This window comes from Macrotis lagotis, chromosome 1, assembly GCF_037893015.1.
Source record: "Macrotis lagotis isolate mMagLag1 chromosome 1, bilby.v1.9.chrom.fasta, whole genome shotgun sequence".
NCBI classification, from domain to species: Eukaryota; Metazoa; Chordata; class Mammalia; order Peramelemorphia; family Peramelidae; genus Macrotis; species Macrotis lagotis.
Genome location: NC_133658.1, coordinates 476081394 through 476106861, shown reverse-complemented (window position 1 = coordinate 476106861; position 25468 = coordinate 476081394). Strand labels below are relative to the sequence as shown.

At 35.9% G+C, this 25468-nt stretch overlaps 1 protein-coding gene across 4 annotated transcripts; it reads left to right on the top strand.

Moving 5' to 3' along the window:
• The first annotated feature begins 976 nt into the window (after positions 1–976).
• LOC141506675 (A-kinase anchor protein 17A) lies at positions 977–25468 on the top strand. Of its 4 annotated transcripts, none has more exons than XM_074213648.1 (5): positions 977–1063; positions 2512–3288; positions 4321–4469; positions 20903–21143; positions 23529–25468. In XM_074213648.1, the coding sequence occupies exons 2-5, from the start codon at positions 2527–2529 to the stop codon at positions 24444–24446; spliced, it is 2070 nt and encodes a 689-aa protein (XP_074069749.1). In that variant the 5' UTR covers positions 977–1063; positions 2512–2526; the 3' UTR covers positions 24447–25468. The 4 variants fall into 4 exon arrangements, with proteins under 4 accessions (XP_074069749.1, XP_074069752.1, XP_074069751.1 ...); XM_074213651.1 differs by lacking the exon at positions 23529–25468 and adding an exon at positions 22421–23522; XM_074213650.1 differs by lacking the exon at positions 977–1063 and adding an exon at positions 1355–1441.

Sequence of the window (25468 nt, the reverse complement as noted above, 5' to 3'; positions counted from 1 at the left end):
TTTGTCTAAGGTCATATTGCTAATAAATAGTAGAGTCCTGCTTCAAATCCAGGGATTCTCAGTTCCAAATTTAGTGTTTTCTGTATTTTTCATGAAATTTAACAGGATGGGATTTATTCTGGGAATGGATAAAGGGTAGTGGAGACAAGAGTTTTATAGAATGCTACGTGATCAATGCAATTCCATATGCCTTTCCTGAACTGTTCTGGGCTCTAAAGGATACAAAGATTAAAATGGAAGGAAAGAATGAATGAAGAAGAAAGCAAGGAAGAAAAGAAAGACAGGTAAGGAGGAAATAAAAAAAAGGGAGGAAGAAGGAAGAGAATGGCCAGAAGAAATTAAGAAGCAAGGAAGGAAGGGAATGGAGAAAAGGAAGGAAGGTCGAAAGATAGGAAGAAAAGGAAGGGAGGAGGAAGCAAGGCCGCCCAGCAGGAACCGGAGAGACCCGGGCCGCCAGGCAGGCGGCCCTCGGCCGTTACTGAAGCCCGGGCCCCGGGGGCTTTGGACTCTGCAGGGCTCCCGCGGCCAGGGCAGGAGGGAGGCTGACTCAGAGCGCGGGCCCGCCTCCCGCCGGGGCCGCCTCCCGCGCAGCGCCATCTCTCGCCGGGGCCGCCTCCCGCGCAGCGCCGCCTCCCGCCGGGGCCGCCTCCCGCGCAGCGCCATTGCGGCTCGGCCGGGGGCGGGGAGCCCGCCACGCCGGGGGCCCGCGGTCCACGGGCAGGCGGCGGCGCGCACGGGCCCTTTAAAGGCCAGGCCCGAGTCTGGGGCCGAGGAAGTTGGGGGCGGGGCAAGGAGAGAGGCCGGGGGCGGGTCCGAGGCGCCGCGGGCTCTGAGGAAGCGGAAATGCGTCACAGGGGGAAGGCTCTGGTTGTGCCGGAAGGGTCACGTGATCAGGGAGCCACCGGAGAACTGTGGCCCAAGGAAGGGGAAGTGTTGTTGGGGGGCGGGGGGTGGGGCCGCTCCGGTTCTCCGGGGGGGAGGGTCGGGGGGCAGAGGGAGGGTTGGATGCAGGGCAGCCAGCTTCCGACCGCCGAGGAGCCGGAGCCGCGGACTCCGAGAGCAGGTGACTGCCCGCCTCCCCTCGGCCGCCTTCCCGCTCTCCACCCCCCGTCTGGTCCTTCTCCTCCCCCTCCCCCCGCGCTCCTGGCAACCGCCTCCTCCCCACCCCACCCCCACCCCCGGCCCCCGCGCGCGCGACCCCGCGGCCGCCGGGGAGCGCCGAGGCTCGCGCCCGAGGCTCGCCCCCCTCCGCGCCGCCGCGGGCGCGCGCGGAGCCCGAGGGCCGGGCCGGGCCGGGGGGGGGGGGGGGGGGGCGCGGAGCGAGCTGCACCCGCCGGGAGCTGCTCCGGGCTTGCCCCGGCCCGGCTGCCCCCGGCCCGGCTGCCGCCGGCTTGGGCTCCGGCCCACTAGCTCCGACGCGGGGCCGCCCCGCGGGCGGCAGGTGTGGCTTCTCCCTCCCCCGGCCCCAGGCCGCCGGCTTTCTCGCCCGCCCGGACCCGCCTGGCGCAGTGGCCCGGCTCCGGCGCCCCGGGAAGAGCTCTGGGGGCGCCCGCGGCCGCGCTGCCCCGGGCCTCCGATGCCTTGGCTCTAACAATGGGGGGCCCCTCCCGCCGCGGGCCTGTGCGGACCGAGCCTTGGGGCGCCGCCGCCCGGTCGGAGGGCACGGGCCGCCCCTCCCCCCGGCCCCGGCCCCGGCCCCGGCCCCCGGCAGGACTTCGTTTCCTGCCCAAGTTGAGCTACTCTGTAGCGGCGCAGGAGCCCCGCCGCGCCCGTCCCCGGGGGGTCGGAGCCCTTCCGGCCCCTTCTGGCCTCCACGCCTTCACCTTAGAAAACGAGTTTTTGATTGGACTTTTGTAGCTTAGAAGGGTTTTAATAAGTTTGTCAAAATGGTTCTGAACTCTTGTGAATAGACCGAGGCAGGTAAAAGGTTTTAAGTAACATAAATGGTCCGATGCTTTTTTTTAAAAATGATTTTAATTCCTCTTGAATCAGTCCTATCTTCCCTCCCCCCCACATCTAACCCCATTCCCTAGCTTTAATTTTAGTCAAGATGAAAAGACTTTCTTAAAATGAGAGGTTTCTGAATGTAGTGGGAAAATCCCCTTTTATGCAGTCAGAGTCACTCGGCTTTCCAGTTGGACTTCTCTATGAACTTGAGGCGGATTGAAAACTCTTTAAAGCCTCCGTAGTCTGTGAAATGACAGTGAATCGTCTCATTTGATGTTGGAAGTCTCTTCCTAGTCTGAATCCTATGATCTTCATGGTTTTTGACTGTCTTTTTTAGTAACTTGGTGATTTTAATTTTGAGGTTTGTCATAACCCATTCTATTAATTTTTAGTATGGCTGAATTCTGATTCTGTTTATGACTTAATTGTAAAATCAGGTGTTCGGCCATTTTCTGTTAGGAATTAAAAAAACGATTAAACATTTATTCTGTTGCTCAAGTTTGGAATGCCTGTCAGTGTTGTAACTTTTTTTTTCAGTATGCTATCTTGACAATTTTTTTTTAGGTCTAGCTTTTGGCTATGGCGGCTGCTACGATTGTTCATGATACATCTGAAGCAGTTGAACTCTGTAGTTTATATGGATTATACCTCAAGCCAATTACAAAAATGACAATTAGTGTGGCACTTCCACAATTGAAGCAACCTGGAAAATCCATTTCTAATTGGGAAGTGATGGAAAGATTGAAAGGAATGGTACAGAGTCATCAATTTTCCACTCTTCGAATTTCTAAAAGCACTATGGATTTCATCCGTTTTGAAGGAGAAGTTGAAAATAAAAGTTTGGTTAAGTCTTTTCTTGCATGTCTTGATGGCAAAACAATAAAGCTTAGTGGTTTTTCTGATATTTTAAAAGTTCGGGCTGCTGAGTTTAAAATAGATTTTCCAACTCGGCATGACTGGGATTCCTTTTTCCGTGATGCAAAAGATATGAATGAGACTCTGCCAGGAGAGAGACCAGACACAATTCATTTGGAAGGACTACCTTGTAAATGGTTTGCATTGAAAGAATCTGGCTCAGAAAAACCAAATGAAGAAGTTCTCATTAAGGTATTTGAGACATTTGGAGAAATACGGAATGTGGACATCCCAATGTTGGACCCTTATAGAGAAGAAATGACTGGCAGAAATTTTCATACTTTTAGTTTTGGTGGACATTTGAATTTTGAAGCTTATGTTCAGTATAAAGAGTATGTTGGCTTTATCAAAGCTATGAATGCCTTGCGTGGTATGAAACTAATGTATAAAGGTGAAGATGGCAAAGCAGTAGCCTGCAATATAAAGGTGAGAAATTGCAATATTTTTTGCTTTTAATTTTCCATAACTTTTAATACTGAAAAATTCAAAGTGGCCAATCTATAGCCTTGATTTCAGATTCAAGAAAAAATTCTAGAGAAATTAAAGAACAGGTAAACATCTTCACCTAGAAATTGGATGGTTCGTATAATAATATTTCCTTAGATTACAATCAATTATGGAATTCACATTTATTGGAATGGCACTAGGCCATTTTTTTTTAAGGTTTTTGCAAGGCAAATGGGGTTAAGTGGCTTGCTCAAGGCCACACAGATAGGTAATTGTTAAGTGTCTGAGACTGGATTTGAACCCAGGTACTCCTGACTCCAGGGCAGGTGCTTTATCCACTGCTCCACCTAACTGCCCCAGGCCATATATTTTTTAATTTTTTATTTATTTTATTTATTTTTTAATAGCTTGTAGCAGTTTATCCTCAAGTAGGCTATCTAAACTAATAAAGTTTTAAAATGATTCATATTTTGACTGCCACTGAATGCTTCATGGAATTGTCCAGAGATCAGGAAATCAAATCTTTTTGAACCCAGGTCCTGACTCCAAAACTAGCATACTTTTTTATTGTACCATGATGGAAAAAAAAAGAGGTCTTTTAAAGATATTTTATTGGAAACTGGGAAAGCAAACTTAAGGCAATAAAATCCTCTGTCTGGTGTTCTTCAGTTGTGTATGAGACTTGGGGTTTTCTTGGCAAAGTTACTGGAGTGGTTTGCCAGTTTCTCCTCCAGTACATTTTAGAGATGAAGAAACTGAGGCCAACAGAGTAGAGTGACACACAGGGTCACTCAATGGTAAGTGTCCGAGGCTAGGTGTGACTTCCTGATTCCAGGCCTGGTGCTGTATCCACTGTTGTTAACTAGCTGTTCTAGTAAAATCCCAAAAAGTCTAAATTCTCTGTTTGATTTTCATTCATTGAATTAAACATTTGAAATAAATGGAAGGATGGACTTTGATAATTAAAAATGAGACATTTAGCCTATTTTTTCCCTGTTTTATTTTGGAAAGGTTTCTTTTGACTCAACTAAACACCTTAGTGATGCCTCAATTAAAAAACGGCAACTTGAAAGGCAGAAACTTCAAGAACTTGAACAGCAGAGAGAAGAGCAGAAACGTAAAGAAAAAGAAGCTGAAGAAAGGCAAAAAGAAGAAGAAAGGTAAGAATCCATTTCCCTCATTTACTGCTTGTACTTTCAATTTGCATAACAAAACTAGAACCCCTTCTTGATTTCTGTGAATGACCACTGGACTTCTTTTTTCACTGTTTCGAGTCTTAGGATTTTCCTTCTTACATTCTTTTCTCCTTACTAATCAGAACTGATATCCTAAATCAGCCTCATTGCCTTTCCAATTTGCAAACCTGGATTCTTGGTACATTATAGTAGAATTACAGTGTTAGGGAGCTTCTGTATTGCCTACAAAATAATTCCCTCAAAAAAATCCCATTAAGTACAGTAAGAGGAACACATTTTCCTAAAGCCTACCAAATTAGAGCTAGGAATGCCTTTTTCCCCATAACAAAAAAAAAAAATAGGTTCATTGGTATCTTTATTTATGGGTGAAATTTTTGTGGACTGGTTTAGGACTTTAGCTGTATTTAGAACATTGGGAAAATGTATATATTTTGGTACTTGTATCCTCCCCAGTAGAATGTAAGCTCCTTGAGTACAGGTACGATAGATTTTCATTGGATCCCTTTTGTTTGTATAAAGTAAACAATCTTCACAAGTATTTGTTGAGATAAATTGAATCAAATCTGTTTGCAAGTTAGAAATTGACTGCCTATACCTCTTAATACTTTTTCCCTCTCAGAAAAGAGATGTAAATGTGATAGTTTATCACTAAACTTTGGCTCTGTGAAATTTTTGTAGGATTTTAATTTTCTTTTATCACTTATTTATGTAATGAAAAAAATCCAGTATCCTGGCCATTTTGTACTTTTATATACATTCTAACAGAGAATTGAGACAATTATGAAAATGTAGCAAAATTGAAGGCTGACAAAAACAAAACACTTTAATATTTTAAAATCACATTTTTTTATTTTCAATCAACAAATATTTTCTCTCTCCCACTTCCCCTGCTCCTGTTGATGGAAAAGAACCTACTTGTAACAGTCATGTATAGTAATCCAAACAAATTCTGACATTGACCACATCCAAAATAAAAATGTCTCAATAAGTACTCAATAAGAGTTTTATCACCTGAGTCAAAAAATGAATTTTGTTTATTTTTTTTGACTTTGATTAGAGAGTCTTTCAAAGTTATTTGTCTTTATAATGATGATGTTATTGTATATGTTCTGTATCAATTCATACAAATTTTCTCAGGTTCTCCTGAAGCTATCACCTTCTTTATTTCTTTTTTTTAGGTTTTTTTTTTTTTTTTTTTGCAAGGCAATGGGTTTTAAGTGGTTTGCTCAAGGCCACACAGCTAGGTAATTATTAAGTGTCTGAGACCAGATTTGAACTCAGGTACTCCTGACTCCAGGGTCAGTGCTCTATCCACTGTGCCACCTAGCCGCCCCTCCTTCTTTATTTCTTATATAGCACACTAGTATTCCATTACATTCATATACCATAATTTGTTCTTTATCACTAAATAGAGTTGTTATAATTTCTATATTTGAATACTTTTCCATTTCTTTAATCCCTTTGGAGTTTAGACCTAGTAGTGGTTTTGCTGAGACAAAGTAATTAGGTACAGTTTTATTACTTTCTGTTTATAGATTGCATCAATTCACAGTTCCTTGAACAGTTCATTAATTTGCCTATTTTCCTGCTGTTTCCTCCAGCATTTCATTTTCACATTTTTGTCAACTTTGCCAGTCTGATGGGTATGAGGTAGATTCTTGCTTACTTATTATTTTTCTAATTATTAGTAATTTGGAGCATATTTCATATAGATATTGATAGCTTTTATTTCTTTTTCTGAAAACTGACTTTTTACAATCCCTTGAGGGATAGCTCTTATTTTTATAAATTTGAATCAATTATATGTCTTAGGAAAATCAGCAAGCATTTATTAAATGTCAACTGTGTGTTGGGCACATTTAAGCATTGGGGACACAGGAGGAGACTGGTGTTATAAAAATTTTCTGCAAAGGTGCTTCTCTGTTACTGGTTTCCCCCTTTTAATCACAGGTTCAATTAGAAATCAAATTGGGCTTTGGAAATTTATATTTTTTATTACTGAATATCATTTGTTGTTTTAAGTTAATATTTTGTTTAAAAAAATTAGCTCTGTATGGTTATATTTTTGAAGATCATGACCTTGTCTGACTAGATTGAGTTTTGTTTAATGGAAGCTTTTATAATTTTTTAAGTAGGGCAATTGAACTGGGTGATAGGATATAGAGAGTAGTTAAATTTTTGTCTTGTCATTTCAAAAATTTAGAGATGGAAAGTACATTAGAGATCATCTATAATAGCTCCTTTTTATGGTTAAGAGAACTGAGACCCAGAAAGGTTAAATGACTTATCTGAGGTCACATAGGTAGTTGTGGCAGAGTTAGAATTGAGACCCAGGTCTTTTGATTCCAAATTGAGTACTCTTTCCATTGTGCCATGCCTGCCTTTCTGTAACCCTAAAAGCCTAGCATATAACTTTGCATATAGATACTTTAGAGAGGGTTATTGCATTGGATTGAGCCTCACTGACACTAATAGGATCACTTCCAGGATCAAACATAAAAGGCTCCTGATTCTCTTGCTTCAAATGTCATCTTTTACAAGAAGACTTTACTGATCCCTTTTCATATTAATGCTCTCCCTCTCTTGATCTCTAGTCACTTCCTCATCTCACTTCTCACTAAAACTATTCTAAATCTTTTTTTTCTTTCATTAATCTTCCCATACCTTCCCTTTGCCCTTTCTCTCTCTCAGTTTAAGGACTTTACCTCTTACTTTACCGAGAAAACTGAGACTATTCAAAGCCATCATTACTTTTCTCCTAGATGATTTCAACTGCCTTCTAATTGATCTCTCTCAGAGTCTTCTCATTTCAGGTTATCATCCTTTCTGCTGCCAAAGTGATTTTGTTTGAACACAAATCAGACCATGTAACTATCCAGCTCATTAAACTAAGATTTTGTCACCAGGAGAAAATATAAATCTGTAAGGTTAACTTTGAAAGCCTTTCACCCTTTGTCCCAGCCTTTTTTTTTCAGCCTCTTCTAATCCCTTGCTCTGTGATGAAGCCAAATTGATTTTCTATTTCTCTATATTCAGCACTACATTCCATGTCCTTTCTCTTGCCTTTACTTTGGACATCTTTCATGCCTTTGATCTCATAGAATCTCTCTTCCCTAACAATGTAGATCCTGATCTCTCCTAATAAACTCCTTATCAAAGTACCTTAAATTTTAATTATTTCACATATATTCTTTTCAAATATATTTTTAATATACTTCTAAATATGTACTTGTATTTTGGGATTGTTTTATTCCTTCTAGAGCTTGTTCCCGGCCCATGATAGGCTTCATGAATGCTAGTTACTTGATTATAATTGATTTATTGTGATTAGGTGAAAGACTTTATTCTTTACTTTATGAATCCATCCTCCATTTAACTGCCAATGTGATTTTCTGAAAGTGCAGTTGTCCATGTCACAGTCCTGCTTAATAAACCCTAAGTATTTTCTATTTTCTCCAGGATCAGTTATAAATTTATTGGTATTTATATCTCTTCATATCTGGCCATTCCTATCTTTTCAGGTTTGTTACATTTTTTTTCCCTTCAGTTCACCATCACCGCTCCTGCTTACTATTCCTTGTACGTGGTATTTAGCTCCTAAATCTGAATCTTTGCACTACTTGACCCTCAGGTCTGGAATATTCTCTTTTCACTTTTACCTTTTAGCTTCCTTGGCTCCCTTCAAGACAAAAATTCAAGTCTTACTTTGTACAGGAGACATTTCCTGGTCCTTAATGCCTTTATCTTGTACCAAAATTAATTTTCTAAGTTGTATTTAAAAAATTTTTTTAGTAATGATTTTGCATTTTATATCCATTACCTTACATCATTCATATATATATATATATATATATATATATATATATATATGTAATATATAAACAATTATATTAACTTGATTTTTACCAAAAAAGTCAAAGATCTTGGAGATGTCTAGTTAATAGAAATGAGTTGTCTTTTGCCTTTGAACAAGTTAGCTAATGATTCTAAAATTATAGTTTTAAAGGTAATTTAGATGTTCTTTAAGTAAATCTTTGATATTGAATGGTAGAGCCCCCATCTATGGCAATTCTGATAGTCATCTAGCCTTAGCTAAAATTCTTCCAGTGCTACTGGCTTTTTGTGGCAGTTCAGTCCACTTTTGGACCAATTAGCATTTTTTTTTTATTGAGCCAAAATAAAAGCATTTCAATGAACTTTCTTTTGGTTTCTGCAATAATATGATCATATTTTACTTTGATGTCAGTGAACCCATCAATATGGCTTGTTCTGTAAAAGCACAGATAAAAATCTTACCTATATCTTCTCATCTTAACGTATCTTGTCTGTGACTTCTCAGGGGTTCCACTCAACCTGCAGGGGGGTTTTCCTTCAATTTTCTTGAAATTTCACAGATCCTAATGAAGCATATAGACTCTATTAGTTATCTTTCACTTTGACTATAACTAGCTCACCTCCTTTTCTAGTTATTCATCTCTCTAAAGATGTCTTTTCCTCTGGCTTCCACTACATAATTTGTAATACGTAATATTGTATTCAGTTCCACTGCATAATTCTTTATTTCTGTTTAGGGTTTTTCACAACTTTAATTCTAATTCTTTGTACATTGTTTTATTGTTTGCTTTAAAGCCATATAATATCACAAAAATAATTGCTGTTTAAAAAAACCCAGGATTTTGTTTCTTTGAAAAATTTGTGGTTATTAAAAGCACTTATTTTTCTCAGATGCAATCTAGCCATACTTTCATCTCTTATTCAATTCTTGGACAAGTTCAAATCAACATGTATCTACAATATAGGTACTTTTGGATCCTTTGTATGGATTAGCCATAGGCTAAACTTTTTTTTTTGAGTTCCTGTGATCTTTTTTAAAAAAATTTATTTAAGGCAATGTTAAGTGACTTGCCCAAAGTCACACAGCTCTAGGCAGTTATTAAGTGTCTGAGATGGGATTTGAGCTCAGGCCCTCCTGACTGCAGGACCAATACTCTATCCACTGTACTACCTACCTGCCCCTCCTGTGATCTTATTTAAGAAACCTTTCAAAGTTTTAGGACTTGATAGAACCAGTACAGTATCATTCACAAAGAGGGGCAATATGGACTTCACTATATATATATATATATATATATATCCATAATTAGATTAAAACATACTTGGGACATATTTAACAAAATATATAAAAAATGCAATACAGTATAGGTATGTAATGTATGGTTTTCTGCTGGAATCTTTATGAACAGTTTAATGGTCCCTGTTTCTATTTTGAGTGTAATAGTACTACTATCTGATATTGGCAAACACTGAAAAATCTTTTTTTGGTCTTTTTTGATGTTTGTAATTAGAGGGTTGTCAATTGTTTCTGTTATAATCTATAATTGTGCAGATTATTTTGATCTTTGCTTGGGATATACCTTGTAGTGACTTTAAAAGTGGCATTTTCCTCTATTGAATCAAATAGCGAGAACTATGGGATTTTTGTATTCACTATATTTATTCAGTCTTTTGTGACTATTAAAGATGTTATCTACTATAAAATATTTGTGAAAGTCTTCCTGATTCCTTCTTATAACTTCCGTCAAAGATGCCTTTTAATATGTATGTAGATTATTTTCATAAGTTCTTGTAGAGATGGGATAAGTAAGAATACAGGTAGGTAGTTGATATTTTTTCTTTTGTCCTTTTTATTTGAGTAAGAACAAGGGCAGTGTTTTCTCTCTATTCCCATAAGAGTTTATCTTCTTCTCTTTCAGATGTTTTGAGAATTGATTTCTTGGAATCACCAAAATTAATTTGGTTTAAGCCCAAATCGTGTGTGTGTGTGTGTGTGTGTGTGTATGCATGTGCATGTTTACCTACTTGACCTAGTCCACCTCATTTCCCCCCTCCTTTCAGTTCCATTTCCACTTCCTCTATAACACATCTGGGACTGTTCAAAGTGATGTTAAGAGTTCAACTCTTAATCAATGCCAATGAGTGGCATTCTTCTTCAGTGAAAAATTTGCTATATTTTTTTTTTCAGATTTTCTTGCTCTCCTTCAGTTTTTATGACTAAATATCCTTAAATAATATTACTTAGTTATGTCTCTTGTTGAGCTTTCTTTTTATTTTTGATTTTTCTCTCTATTGATAGTTCCTGCCTTATTGAGAGATTATTTTCATAAATTTCACCATCTTTTTCTCTGAAATTTTATAAACAAGTTTATATTCTAAGCTAGTGTTCCCCATGGTTTCCATTTGTCCCTTCTTGACCAGTAGACTAGTATTTTTCCAGTAAGGTGATTTTTAGTTTTATTCTTCTCATTGGAGATAATAAGATCACAGATTTAGATTTCAAGATCTTAGGGATCAGCCAGTCCAACTCTTCATTTTATAGATGAGGAAAGAGAACCAGAGAGATTAAGTGATTTATTTAACATCAAACAGCTAGTAAATGGTAGATCCAAATTTGAACCATTGTCCTCTGACCCTACATTTTCTCCATTGTGCCACAATTGATTTATATCATTTGAGCTTCTGTAAGAAAGTATTGTAATTGACATAGATGCCAAATCAATGAATTTCCCAGTTTTGAGCTTTCATAAAGTATACAAATAGATCAGGTTAGAATTTTTAAATTTTAAATCTTTTTCTCATTTTTATTTGTCTAGTTTTGATCTTTGTTTAAACAAGTCAGTCTAATTGCATACAAGTTGGTAATTTATTTAAAATGTAACCAGTTTAATTTTCTCATGTTATTCATTGTCAGTTTTTTCCATTTTTTTTTCTTGCAGATAACATTTAAGGTGAGTAATATGGCAAAGATGTATGAGAACTGTTTATAATCTATAGGTCTTTGACTTTTTCCCCCTCTCTTACTCTTGTGCCCTATTTAAAAATTTCTTTCTTGGTATTGACTACTCCTGACTATAGGGCCAGTGCTCTATCCACTGTACCACCTAGCTGCCCCAACCCCCCCTCTTCTCTTATCCCTTACCCTTTGCTTTTTTGTAAAGTAAGATAGATTTCTATACCTAAATGAATGTTATACCCTCTGAGGCAATTCTGATAAGTAAGGTTCATGTGCTTCCCTCCCCTGCCTTTCCCTCCATTGTAAAAATCTCTTTTGTGCATCTTTTATGTCAAATAGTTTATACCATTCTCTTCCTTTCCCCTTCTTCCAGTGCATAATTTTTTTTTTAGATAATTCTCCCAATATTCAACTCATACCTCTTCTATGTCTACTCCTTCTGAGTCCTGTAATGAAAAAGTTTTTAGGAGTTAACAAGTATCATTTTCCCATGTAGGAATGCAAGCAGTTTAGCCTTATTGAATCCCTTATGATTTTTTTCTTTCCTGTTTACTTTTTTTTATTAGGAATGCTTGAAAGTCCTCTATTTCATTGAATATCCATTTATTTCCCCTGAAGGAGTATACTCAGTTTTGCTGGGTGATTTTTTTGGTTGTAATTCTAACTTTTGCTTTCCAGAATATATTTCAGACCTTTTGATCCTTTAATGTAAAAGCCCCCTAAATCTAAGTTATCCTTACTGTGGCTCCATGGTATTTGAATTGTTTCATTTGGGCTATTTGGTACATTTTTTTCTTGAGCTGGTAGCTCTGTAATTTAGCTTATATTCTCCTGGGAGTTCATTTTGGAATGTCTTTCAGGATGTGATTGGTGAATTCTTTCTATTTTACTCTCTGATTCTGGAATATCAAAGTAGTTTTTCTTGATAATTTTTTTTGAAAAATGGTGTGTGGGTTCTTTATTTCTTATTTTACTAACTTCAGCTTTCCCCATTTCATTTTTTAAGAAATTATTTTATCCAGTGAGCTTTTGTGTCTCCTTTTTCATTTGACCAATTTTATTTTTTAGGGAGTTCTTTTCTTCAGTGAATTTTTGTACCTCTTTTTCCATTTGGTCAATTTTATTGTTTTTTCTTTTTTTTGAATTTTTAAAAAAATTATATAAATATTTTGTTTTTCAATTACATACAATAGTAATTTCTGCCAGTCTGTTTTTTGCAAAGTTTTGAGATTTTACAAATTTTTTTCCTCCTTCCGCTCCCTCCCTCCCCCCCAACAGAAGGCAATATAGTCATTACATGTGCTTCCATGATATACATAGATCCAAGTTGAATGTGTTGAGAGAAAGCATCCAAAAGGAAGAAAGAAAACATTAGAGATAGAAAAATTATGTAATACATATGACAACTTTTAAAAATTGAAGATAATAATTTTTGGTCTTCATTCAAAATCCACAGTTCCTTCTCTGAATACAGATGGTGTTCTCCATCAAAGATCCCCTAAAATCGTACCTGATTATTGCACTGAAGGAGTGAGCAAGTCCATTAAGGGTTGATCATTGTCTGATGTTGTTGAGATGTATAATGTTCTTCTGATTCTACTCATCTCACTCAGCATCAATTCCTGCAAACCTTTCCAGGCTTTTCTGAAGTCCCTTCCCCCATGATTTCTTATAGAACAATAGTGTTCCGTCACATACATGTATCACAATTTGTTCAAACATTTCCACTTGATGGACATTCCCTCAATTTCCAATTCTTTGCTACTACAGACAGAGCTGCTATGAATATTTTTGTAATGTAGGATTTTTATTCCTATTCATGATCTCTTCAGGATATAAGATCCAGTAGTGGTATTGCTGGATCAGAGACTATGCAGTTTTATTGCCCTTTGGGCATAATTCCAAATTGCTCTCCAGAAAGTTTGGATCAGTTCACAACTCCATCAAAATGAATATGTACCAGATTTCCCACTTCCCCTCCAACATTGATCATTATCCTTTCTAGTTACGTTGGCCAATTGGTAATACCACAGAGATGTTTTAATTTGCATTTCCCTTATCAATAATGACTTTAATTTCTTCATTTGAAAATTGCTTTTGCATATTATCCTTTGACCTTTTGTCAGTTGGGTAATGACTTATTTTTTTAATAAAGTTGACTCAGTTTTCTATCTATTTTAGCAATGAGTCCTTTGTCAGAAACACTGGTTGTAAAAATTGTTTTCTAATTTACTACATTCTTTTTGATCTAGGTTGCAATGGTTTTGTTTGTGCAAAAGCTTTTTAATTTAATGTAATCAAAAATATCCAATTTATTTTTTATAATGTTCTCTCTTTGGTCATAAACTGCTTCCCTTTTCATAGATCTGACAGGTAAACTATTCCTGGTTCTCCTAATATTGTTTTATAATATTGGCTTTTATGTCTAAATCCTGCATCTAATTTGACCTTATCTTGGAATAGGGTGTGAGTTGTTGGTCTAATCCTATTTCTGCCATACTATCTTCTACTTTTCCCAGTAGTTTTTATTGAAGAGAGTTCTTATCCCAGAAGTTGGAGTTTTGGGGTTTATCAAATAGTAGATTACTATAATCATTTCCTGCTGTCTCTTTTGTACCTAAACTATTCCACTTATCTACCACTCTATTTCTTAGCCAGTACTAGACAGTTTTGATAACTAATGCTTTATCATTTGGTCAATTCTGCATTTTGTTGTTGTTAGTGTTCTTTATTTTCTTTAAAAATATCTTATTTTTTCACAAATTACATGTTAAATCAATTTTTTTAACATTTAGAATTCCAAATTCTATCCTTTTCCTCCCTTCCTTTCCTCCTCCCCAAGATGATGATTAAATATAAGTTATACATGTGCAATTATGTAAAACACTTTAATTTTAGTAAATTTTTTTTTTTTGGCTTTGGCAAGACAGTCTGGTTAAAGTGACTTGTCCAATGTTACAAAACTAGGTAATTAAGTGTCGGAGGTTGGATATGAATTTAGATCTTCTTGACTCCAGGGCCTGTGTTTTATTCACTGTGCCGTGCCACCTAGCTGTCTTAATTTTTTTTTATTAAAAAACTCAAAAGAAAAAGAATGAAAGAAAGTGAAAAATAACATGCTTCAATCTGTATTCATATAATATCTGTTCTTTCTCTGTAGGCAGATAGTATGCTTTATCATTAGTCCTTTGGGATTGTCTTAGATCATTCTTTTCCTGAGAAAAGCTATGTCACTATGTCATTTGCAATTCTTCATTGCACAATGTTACTGTTACTGTATACAATGTTCTCTTCTGCTTCTGCTCACTTTACTTTGCATCAGTTTATGTAAATCTTTTCATGTTTTTTTCTGAAATCATCTTGTTTGTCATTTCTTAAAGCACAATAATATTTCCATCACAGTCATATACTTCAGCTTCTTTAGCCATTGCCCAGTTGATGGACATCCCTTTGATTTTCAGCTCTTAATTACCACAGAAAGGAACTACTTTAAATATTTTTATATAAATAGGTCTTCTACCACCACCTCCTTTTTTTTAAAAAATGTCTTTGGAATATAGACCTAGCAGTGGCATTATGGATAATTTTATAAGCCTTTGGACATAGTTCCAAATTGTTCCTTAGAATGTTTGGATTAGCTCATGGCTCCATCATTTTCTTTTTTTGTCTTATTAGCCAATCTGATGATAGGTGTGAAGTGATAGCTCAGAGTTGTTTGAATTTATATTTCTCTAATCACAAAAGTTTTTTTTAACAACCAAAATCAATGCAATTCTTACCTTTTAAGGTGTTTATCTCTTCAGGGATTCTTTTTTTTTTTTTGTATATATTTTACCATTTGGCCTATTTTGTTTTTTAAGGTATTATTTTCTTCAAATTTATTTTGGTAGTCCTTTAACAAGCTGTTAACTTTTTTTCATAATTTTTTTGCATTACTCTCATTTCTTTTGCCAATTTTTCCTGTACCTCTCTAACATGATTTTTAAAATTCCTTTTGAAGGTCTGAGGCTGTAAATTGTTATATTTTTCCTTGAGGCTTTGAGTGTAGTAGGACTTTTGACTTTTTTGTCTATTTATGAATCTGTGCTTTGATTTTCCTTGTAACCATACTAATATTCTATAGTAAGGATCTCTTTCTTCTTTTTGCTCATTTTTCCAGCCCATTTCTTGCCTTTTAACTCTATGCTAAAATGGGGCTCTGCTTCAAGAGTGGAGGGAATACTATCCCAAATTTCAGGGATCTTTGTGCAGCTATTTTTTTAGAGGTAATTTTGGGGACTTCAGAGTTTTTATTTCTTCCAAATTGGAATTCCAAATTCTTCAATTCTTCCAAAGTGGTATGATCTGGGTGTGTTTACTACTTTTCTGTTTTGTTCTCTGGTTTGTGAGCAACTATAAGTACTCTTTAACATCCTGGAACTGTTGACCAGGGGCCCACCTTCCCTAAGGCTTCAAATTCTGGTGTGCTAGTTCTCTTTCTTTCCCTGGTACTGAGACCCAGGACTGCAACCTAGATTCAAGTGGCAATGCAACAGCCCTTCCCCTGTGCCAGCAAAGGGACCTCTATAATTAATTACCTTCTGACCTTAGTATTTGAGAGTTGAGAGTTCCAGAAATCAGCACTGATGTCTCTGATTCAAGTCACTTCGAAAACCCACAGGTGGTTTGCTGGGACTTAGTCTGTACTGGACTGCACTCTACTCTCACTCTGGTGCAACAGACCTTTCCTGCTGACATTCTAAGTTGTCTTAGGCTGGAAAATTGTTTCATCAGTCATTTTGTAGGTTCTGCTACTCTAGAATTTTATTTTGAGGCATTTTCTAAAAAAGGTATTTGGAGGGATTTGGGAGAGAGCTCAGTAAGTCCCTACCTTTTCTCTTTCATCTTCCCTTTGCCTCTCCCTAAGTACTTTAAAATAGTGTATATTTCATATTCCAAAATGAAGGGTGTAGTTATCCACCCTCTTGAGTTCCACTGCTCAACTCTTTCTTTGCTCACCACAACTCAATATTAGGTATGAACCTCATGTCAGATAGCAAAGAATCAGTATAAAATAGAGCTCAGTTCTGAACTGAGAATTCTTTTAAGCAAAAATAAATTACTTAGCTAAAAAGGGTATGGGGTAGAATCAGTAAGATTTCTCCTGGATGTTTAATCTCTTTGGAGTCAATTAGCCAGTATTTTCGACCAGTCTATGAATTAATTTAGTTCAGCTTAACACTTATTAAGTGCACCATTAAGTAGAACCTTGTATGGGGGGGAAGGATAAAAGATAAATAAAGCATAGTCCTATGTCTGGGATTCTAAAGTAGAAGAGAAATTACTTTGATTGTGGTAATTATGTATAAGTACAAAAATACTTTGGTGATATTGTGGAATATGGTTCCAGACAACTACACTATCATGTAACCATTGAAATGAACCAAACCACACAAATTTTTTTCCTCAATGTTTATAAAAGTTATATTTATACTTGTTACACCAGTAGTGTATTAAGTGTGAAATAATGTCTTAAAAATGTACATACCTTAATTAAAAATAAAAAACCTTTTTTTCTAAAAATGCTAATCATCATGTAAATTATAATCTTTTTTCTGATCAAGGATCTTGCCTTGATATTGATGACTGTCAACTGATCAGGAGGATGATGGTTGCTGAAGGTTGGGTGACTGGCAATTTCTTAAAATGAGACAACAATGAAATTTGCTGCATCAATTGGCCCTTCCTTTCACAAAATGATTTCCCTGTGGCATAGGATGTTGTTGATAGCATTTTACCCACAGTAGAACTTTGAAAATTGGAGTCAATCCTCTTATAGCCTGCTTCTGCTTTATCAACTAAGTTGATGTGATATTCTTCAGTATTATTGTGACTAGGATAGAGAGGCTGAAGAAGAGGGATGGAGATGGGAGAACAGTAAGTTAGTGAAGCAGTAAGAACACACAACATTTATTGACTGTTTGCTGTCATTTATAATGGAGACTTAAAAAACAGTTACATTGGAACATCAAAGATCACTGATTGCAGATCACCATAACAGATAAAATAATAATTTAAAAATTTGAAATATTGCAGTATTGTGAGAACTACCAATTACACAGTCATGATGTGAGCATATGACAAGTGGCCCTGGTAGACTTGCTTGAAGCAGGATTGCCACAAATCTTCAGATTGTCTCTTTCTTTCTCTCACCCACACCCACACCCACACCCACATCCCAGTATCCACAGAACACAGTAAAGTGATATGAAATGAGGTATCCTGTACAAAGTATTTTTCAAAGTCTGAGTGAATATTAACATTGTATTTGTATAAGTCTGATTTCTCCATTTCTGTGAGATAATGAAATTTGTGAATGCAACTGATATCTTAATAGAAAATATGAACAGCTTTTCCAAAAAGTGGAAGGGATTAATCATTTATGTAGCTCCAAATATGTGCCAAAGACTGCTGATATCTTATAAATATCTCATTTGATTCTCACATCCTGCAAAAGAGGTGCTATTATTCTAATTTTACAATTGAGGAAACTGAGGCAAGCAGTATTTTTTTTAAGTTATTTTTCTAGGGTTACATTTAATAAGGGTCTGAGGCCAAATTTGAACTCAGGACTTAAAATTCCATGTACCATAGATACCTCATTATTCTAGTCTATCACTTTTGGCTATAAATATCTGTAGTACTTTGAGAATTTATTTATTACCAGGATGAGAATTTATATTATAGTCTATCACTTTTGGCTATAAATATCTGTAGTACTTTGAAAATTTATTTATTACCAGGATGAGAATTTATATTATATTTGTACCAGGTATCTCTGAAAATTAGTACTGAAAGCATTGTCAGTTCTTTGAGTTATAGGGAAAAAGCATCTATCATTAATTTAGAGTTTATGTTTTCACTTTCATTTTCTTAATTTATTGGTCCAAAAATTACTATTACGCTATAGAAACATCATAATAAAAGAAAATCTTTAATATTCTAGTTATTGCAGATAAAACATCCTAATATTTTAGTGTGGTGGTGTGAATAAGGAAACAGTATCAGAAAAGTTAATTATTTACCTTGCATCCTTTTCTACCTTTTTTTCTCATAAGGAACTGACAGCAGTGACATGTTTAGAGGAAAAAAGCATTTGGAGGAAAGAAGAACAAAATAAAGAGACTTAGATAAATTCACACCTGAAACCTATGTCAGTTTTATGAATTGGATTGTGTTGAAAACTTTTTCCCCCACATATGAATGAGTTCACTATTAGTCTCATTACTTTCTTTGTTGTTGAGTTGTTTTCCAATTGTGTCTTACTCTTTGTGACCCCATTTGGAGTTTTCTTGACGAAGATATTGAAATAGTTGGCCATTTCCTTCTCCAGCTCATTTTACAGATGAGGAAACTGAGAGTTAAGTGATTTGTCCAGGGTCACACAGTAATAAATATCTGAGGCTGGATTTGAATTCTTGAGTCTGAATCTTCCTGACTTCCAGGCCTGGCACTTTATCTATTATGCCACCCAGCAGTCCACTATAAAATATAGTGGGTTGATGTGTATCTTCAACAATATTTGTTTTATTTATTTATTTTTTTCCTTTCAGAACACAGTGTAATTCTCTTGTAAGTTTTATTTTATGAAAATCCTATCTTCATCAGTTCTTGCTCTGTTTTGGCAAGGTTTGTCAATTCTAGACTAGAGTTTTGGAAATGATGACAGTTAACAGATATGTTAGGCAGTTTAATGCTTAATAAGAATATGGAGCAGGGAGAATGTTGGCTGATAGCTGGCTTGTTATTCTGAGGTCTCACTTGTAAAATGCTTAGGAGTTCAAAGGCTTCAGGATGGGATTTGCTTTCTTCTGTATAAACTTAAGTTTTTCTTACTCTTAGCCCTAAATTTTCTAGGTCCATGGCCAAATTTTTCTAAGTCCTTGGCCAAACTGAATATGTTCTTTTCCTCCTTGGATCTCTCATAGTACTCTCTTATGACATTTGTTATACTTTGCTTTATTGTTACTTGCATACTTGTCATTTAATATCCTGTGATTGGAAAAAAGCATCAGACTGTGTAGTCAAAAGACCTAGCTTTGAATACTTTCTTTCTCCCATTTATGTATGTGCACGTGGATGAGGATTTAATCTCATTCATTTTGTTACTTCATTTGTCAAATGGGGATAATTTATACTTTACCTAGTTTGCAGAGGTATGAAAAGTAAATTAAATAGTAGTTAGGAAAGTATTTTGTAAGTTTTATGTTTCACAGTACTTTTGAAACTACTATTTCTTTTTTGTTAGTTTTAACTGTCTAATAAAGGAAATAACATATTGTGATCAGGGTCTGTCTTGCTCATCTTTGTATTTCCTATGATATCTGGCAGGTTCTTGTTAAGTATCTGTTGAATGTGATACAGGTTACCAAGTAACATTTAAGTGTTTTGGAGATTTTAAGGGAACAAATAATCTCTAATGAAACCTCAGAATTTTAAAAATGTCACCTTATGGAAATAGAAAAAACAGTTCTCCTTGGTAGCAGAGGAATTGTTGTTTTCAGATACTTTTACACCACAATTGCTCCTTTTTTTTAGTGACTTAATAGAATAATATATATTCAGTCATGATTCTCTAATATTCATTTAGAGAGACCGATTATTTTTTTGGACAGACTATCAGTAGATCCAGTCAGAAATCTTTTGTATTTACCTTATTGACAAATTATATGAAGAAGCATATCCATGAACACTTAAGTAATAACATTTAACCTCATTGGTTGGAATTCAGTAGATGAAGGAATAGTCTTAATAGTATCAAATTAAAATAAAAGTAGATCCTTGTGTGCTCCATGTTGACTTAGAAAAACACAAATTATCTACCATTTATTGGTTAAATTTTCCTAATTAATATTTTGTTCTAGTTTGAGCCACTTGGGAGTTTTACGTTTGACACCTCTTATCTTAATTGCTATACCGAAAAGTTTGTACCATTTTTCTTAATGCCAATTAAAAATTTTAAAATAAAGTTTTTTGTTGTTCTTGTCATTGTTGGGTTTTTTGGTGGGGTTACTTTAGTGTAAAGTCAGGAACCAAACACAGCCACTTGAAGCAGAAACTCAGTTGTCATTCTGATGACTTGTGAATAAAGGAGTTTGGATTCATGTATACTGATAATTATTTTAACTGCCATATTTCACCATAGGCTCAGGATTGTGGTCTGGTTTGTATGAAGGCAAAGAATTTAAGACATCAGGTAATAAAGATAAAAATGCCATGGCTGGAATGGATGATAACAATTAAGAGAGAGTGCTGCACTTTGTTATACTTGTCAGTGTTCTTAATTTTTGAATAAGAGGATATTTAATAGAATGGTTTTGTCCTTGAAAAAGAATAATAGAGTTTAGGCTTAAAGCTGTAAATGAATCTTATCTTTGGGAATGTTATTATTGTAGGGTACATTTTGTGAACATATGGACAGTTTTCAGATTCTTAAATTTCATGATTACTTAATGAGTTATGGTATATTATATATGAAGGGAAAGTAGTTTTGACAAAAAGACCAATCTAGAAATATTGGTTACTTTTGATTTTTTTGTTGACAAAACATTTGATTTATTTTACTTAGAAAACAGAAAGAATTAGAGGAATTGGAAAGAGAAAGAAAACGGGAAGAGAAGCTACGTAAGAGAGAACAAAAACAAAAAGACCGTGAAGTTCGTCGAAATCAGAAAAAACTGGAGAAGATACAAGCAGAAGAGCAGAAAAAATTACAAGAGAAGATAAAATTAGAGGAGAGAAAATTATTATTGGCTCAAAGAAATCTTCAGTCAATAAGATTAATTGCAGAACTGTTAAGCAGAGCAAAGGTAATGTTATATTGACCTTCTATGCTAGCATTAAGTACTCTCTCACCAAGTGTCCTTTTGGTTTTTAATACATATTTTTTTTGGATTGTCTGTAATGAAGAGATAAGACTGGACAGCAACATTTTCTTTTCTCTGTTATTTCAGCTATAATTTAAAAAAAATAACTAATCTAATCAGCTTTGGATGAGAAGCCATTGGAATAGATTCATTCTCATTAGTAATTAAGAAAATGACCAAAAAATCCTGAGCAGATAGTTTTAATAACCAGAATTTTTTGTCTTGACACTGTAAAGACTCAGCTGTACTACAGAAGCTCAAAGGATTCATCTGATAATAATGTATTTTGTTTGATAGAGCTTGCATCTTTTTATCACAATCATTCTCAAAGTAACACTGAGTGTAGGTTTACAGATAAGGATTCTAAAGTGATGTGGCCAAAGACATAACCCAGATGGAGGACTTGGATAATAGAATTTAGGTCTTATTGCTGTATAGGTTTGGGAATGGGTTTGTAATACTGACAATAGTGATTTTTCATATTAAAAACTTGGAATCTTACAGCTGAGAGTAACCTACAAGAATAATTACAGTGAATAGAGCACTGAACCTGAAGTCCAGAAGCCTTAGGTTTAAATCATACTTCTGGCACTTATTAGCACACAGCTAGTAAGACACTAGACTGGGTAAGTTACTTAACTCCTCTGAGTCAGTTGCTTCATATGTAAAAGGAAGATGATAGCATCTACCTTAGAGTTATTTCTTTGATAGATATAGCCATTTAAAATGCCGTATTTAGATGTTATTTTTGTTATTTCTTCTGACTTCCTTTAAAAAGTATATTGACTTATTTGTGGATTTGTAATCTCCTTCACTCCAGAGAACTACTATACGTATTTCTAGTTTTTTTTTTATTTTTTGGGTGGGACTATTTTTCCTTTTTTTTTCCCTTTCCTTTTCTTCCCTCCTCCCTACTTTCTCCTTCCAACAACCATTTAGTCGCATTAGGTATTGGCTTGTTTTATATACAAAAAAACCCCACAGAGCATTATGGGAGCTGATCCCTACAAAAGGTAATTCAGATCAAATGTTTGAGCTTCTGTAGTATAGCTGAGTCTTTACAGTGTCAAGACAAAAACTCCTGGATACTCTTTACTAAAACTGGTTAAATTCTTTGAGTGGGGAGGAGAATATCTGTTGTTTTTCCTCAATAGTTTTTCCTCAGTTACCAAGCAGGTAATGTTTGCACTTCCAGATGGGCTCCTTCCATTCCTGTTTAGGTTTCTTCTCTTCGAAATTCCTACAGTAATAATGATGAAGATGACGATGATGATGAGGTGGAAAATGAAGATTAAATGATAAACAGCATTTTAATATTGCCTTCTATGGGTCAGGCACTGTGCTCAGTGCTTAACAAATAGGATCTCATTGAGCCTCACAACATGGGAAGGTAGAGACTGTCTTTATCCCTGTTTTACAGTTGAGGAAACAAATTCAAAGGGTGGCTAAGTAACTTGCTTAGGGTCACACAACCAGTAAGATCTAAGGCTGGTTTATGAACTCAGGTCTTCCTGACTCTAAGCTCACTGAACTGCCTAGCTGGTCTTAGCTTTTAGTACCCCTTAGTGTTACTGAGCATAGACTAGACTAGCTAGTTTTACATTTTTTAATCTGTGGAAACCCTTGGCTTTCCAGGTAGATTGTATCTTACATCTCTGTATCCTCCTTGATAACATGAAACATTAGGGTGGATAAATTATAGAATTTTCTGAAATATTTTTGTACAAGAAGATAATTTACCCTCCATTTCAACCTTTCCTAACATTTAGGAAATTTTCACTTGCTTTGTCTCAATTCATTATACATTTTATAATAATTTAAAAGATTCCATTAAGGAAAAGAAATTCTTATTTATATTCAGGCATTTGAGATAGTGAAGAAGAACACTTTGCATTCCCAATGCTTTTATATTATTAGGTTCCCATTTTTATAAACTTTTTTTCCCCTGATGAATGTTTCTTACATAACAGATTTGATCTGCTATAGTGGCACATAGTTGGGAAAATTTAGGTATAGAAGTAATTACTTTTTGCAGCAACTGAAAGTAATTATTAAATAATATTCTTATAGCTTGAAAACACATACTTCAGAAGGGAAAGAAGGAATTATTTAAGTTTTATTGTAGTGCTGATATCAGCTCAATTTAAACCAGGTGATTTGTAAACATTTGTGTTTACTGTATTATTCTCTTGGACAGCATTTGTTAAAATCAGTAAATAGCCACTGAATAAATTTTGTTCTTCAAAATACATCTCTACAAATATCTTCTTAACATTAGGTGCTAGAATAATTTTTGTCTTCTAATTTAGTTTCTTTTATTTTTTTCAGGCAGTAAAATTACTAGAACATGAACAAAAAGAAGAAAAAATTCGCCTTCAGCAACTTGAAGAGAGAAGACGACTTCAGGAGGCTGAACTTAGACGGGTGGAGGAGGAAAAAGAGCGAGCTCTAGGACTCCAGAGAAAAGAAAAAGAACTAAGAGAGAGGCTATTAAATATTTTGTTGAGCAAGAAAATAGATGAGACACAGCAGACTAAGGAGGAAGTAGTGGCATCTCATTCTGCCCTTTTACAACCTGTTATAGATATTATACAGTCTGTGTCTTCAAGCTGTGTTACTTCTACCTCCTTGCATTCCCTCATAGGTCAGCCAACTCAGATCTGTCAAAGAGAAATGCTATCAAATCAGGAGATTAATTTTAATTCCAAAAATGTGAATGGCAACTTAAGTGAAGAAGCTCAATGCAAAGAAAGTAAGCAACTTAACTGTATTACAAGTGAAAACTGTACAGAAAAAAAATGTTCAGGTGTACTCTCTTGTATTCCTGCCAATAATCAACAACAAAAAGGTACATCTAATTGTGATCAGAACATACCCAAAAAAGATTCATCTTCCGAACAAGACAAATGTAATAGAGAACCAAGTAAAGGAAAAAGCCGGTCCAGTAGAGACAGAAGTACTGAGGAGAGACATAAAAGGGATAGGAGCAAGCATAGAAGGGAGGCAAGTAAAGAGGATGAAAGACAAAGAAAAGAAAGACGACTTCATAGAAGACACTCTTACAAGGATTATAGTCCTCATCGAAGAAGTGTAAGCCCGGATAGGTCTCGGTATCGGAGGTCCTACAGCAGAGACAGATATAGTAGAAGGGATAGAAGCCGGGATAGAAGAAGTGTGGGTAGGAAGCGCAGTCGGCGAGGGAGATCCCGATCCCTGAGCAAGCACAGAAGTACTTGGAGCAGGTAGTAAAGGACTCTGCCTTTTTAAGGCCCCACATACAGGATAGACCAGGACCAGCAAGAGGTTCTGAAGTTTTTGGCTTCTTAACCAGCGTAAGAAAACTGAGTCTCTGCTTAATGAATGTAAAGTGAACTCCTTTTGTGAAAGGAAACACAATTACATTGGAAATTTATTTTCTTTTTTTAAGATTGCATAATTATTTGTGCTTCAGTTTCAACTGTGTTGGTAATTTGTTTTTCATTAGCTCTCCTTTTCCTTTTTAAATATTTTGATCTGATAGCTTTAATGTCATCAGTCCTCTTTTAATCAGGAGAAATGTATAGACTGACAGTTTTAAGAATTTCAGCTCTATTACATAAATGTATGCAAAATTCTTGATGCACTCAATTAAGTCAACATGTACTGCAGAAAAAAAGGGCAAATTTAATTGAACTTGAGATACGTTGCCAAATGTTAAATGTTATGAACAACCACAAAAACTTATAGGACATTTAAAAGAAAAAAAAAAAAACCTTGGTAGTTTTGATTTCATTTTATATTTAACTGATTCAAAAACATGGAGATGGTGGTGGAAAGATGTGGGAACAAAATGATCATGGCATAGTAAGCCATATATAATAAAATGTAGGTAGAATTCGTTTAAAATTGAAAACACAAATGCACTATATTTTTTAAGGATTCCAGTAAGTAGGAGTATGAGACAGAGTGGTCTGGAGATGCTCCATTGCTTCTGAAACCTTGACTTTTTACAAATTAAAATAATTGAGAGTAAAAAGTTAGTTAAAAACTTTTGTTTCTAGAACAAATTAGTGTGCGTGGTTTTTTTAAGAAGCTGTTTTGCTAAATTATTTTTACTTGGCAAATGTTTCAAAGAGATTCAAGGCTGCAAACTTGTTAAATTTTATAATCTTTTGCTTCTTAAGATGAAGCTCAGGAAGACTTTAAAGTAGTTGTAACCTTTGGGTTATAAAAGGTTGTGTTTATTCCAGTTTGCATTTTTATGGTGAAATAAAAGGCTTTTCCAGTGA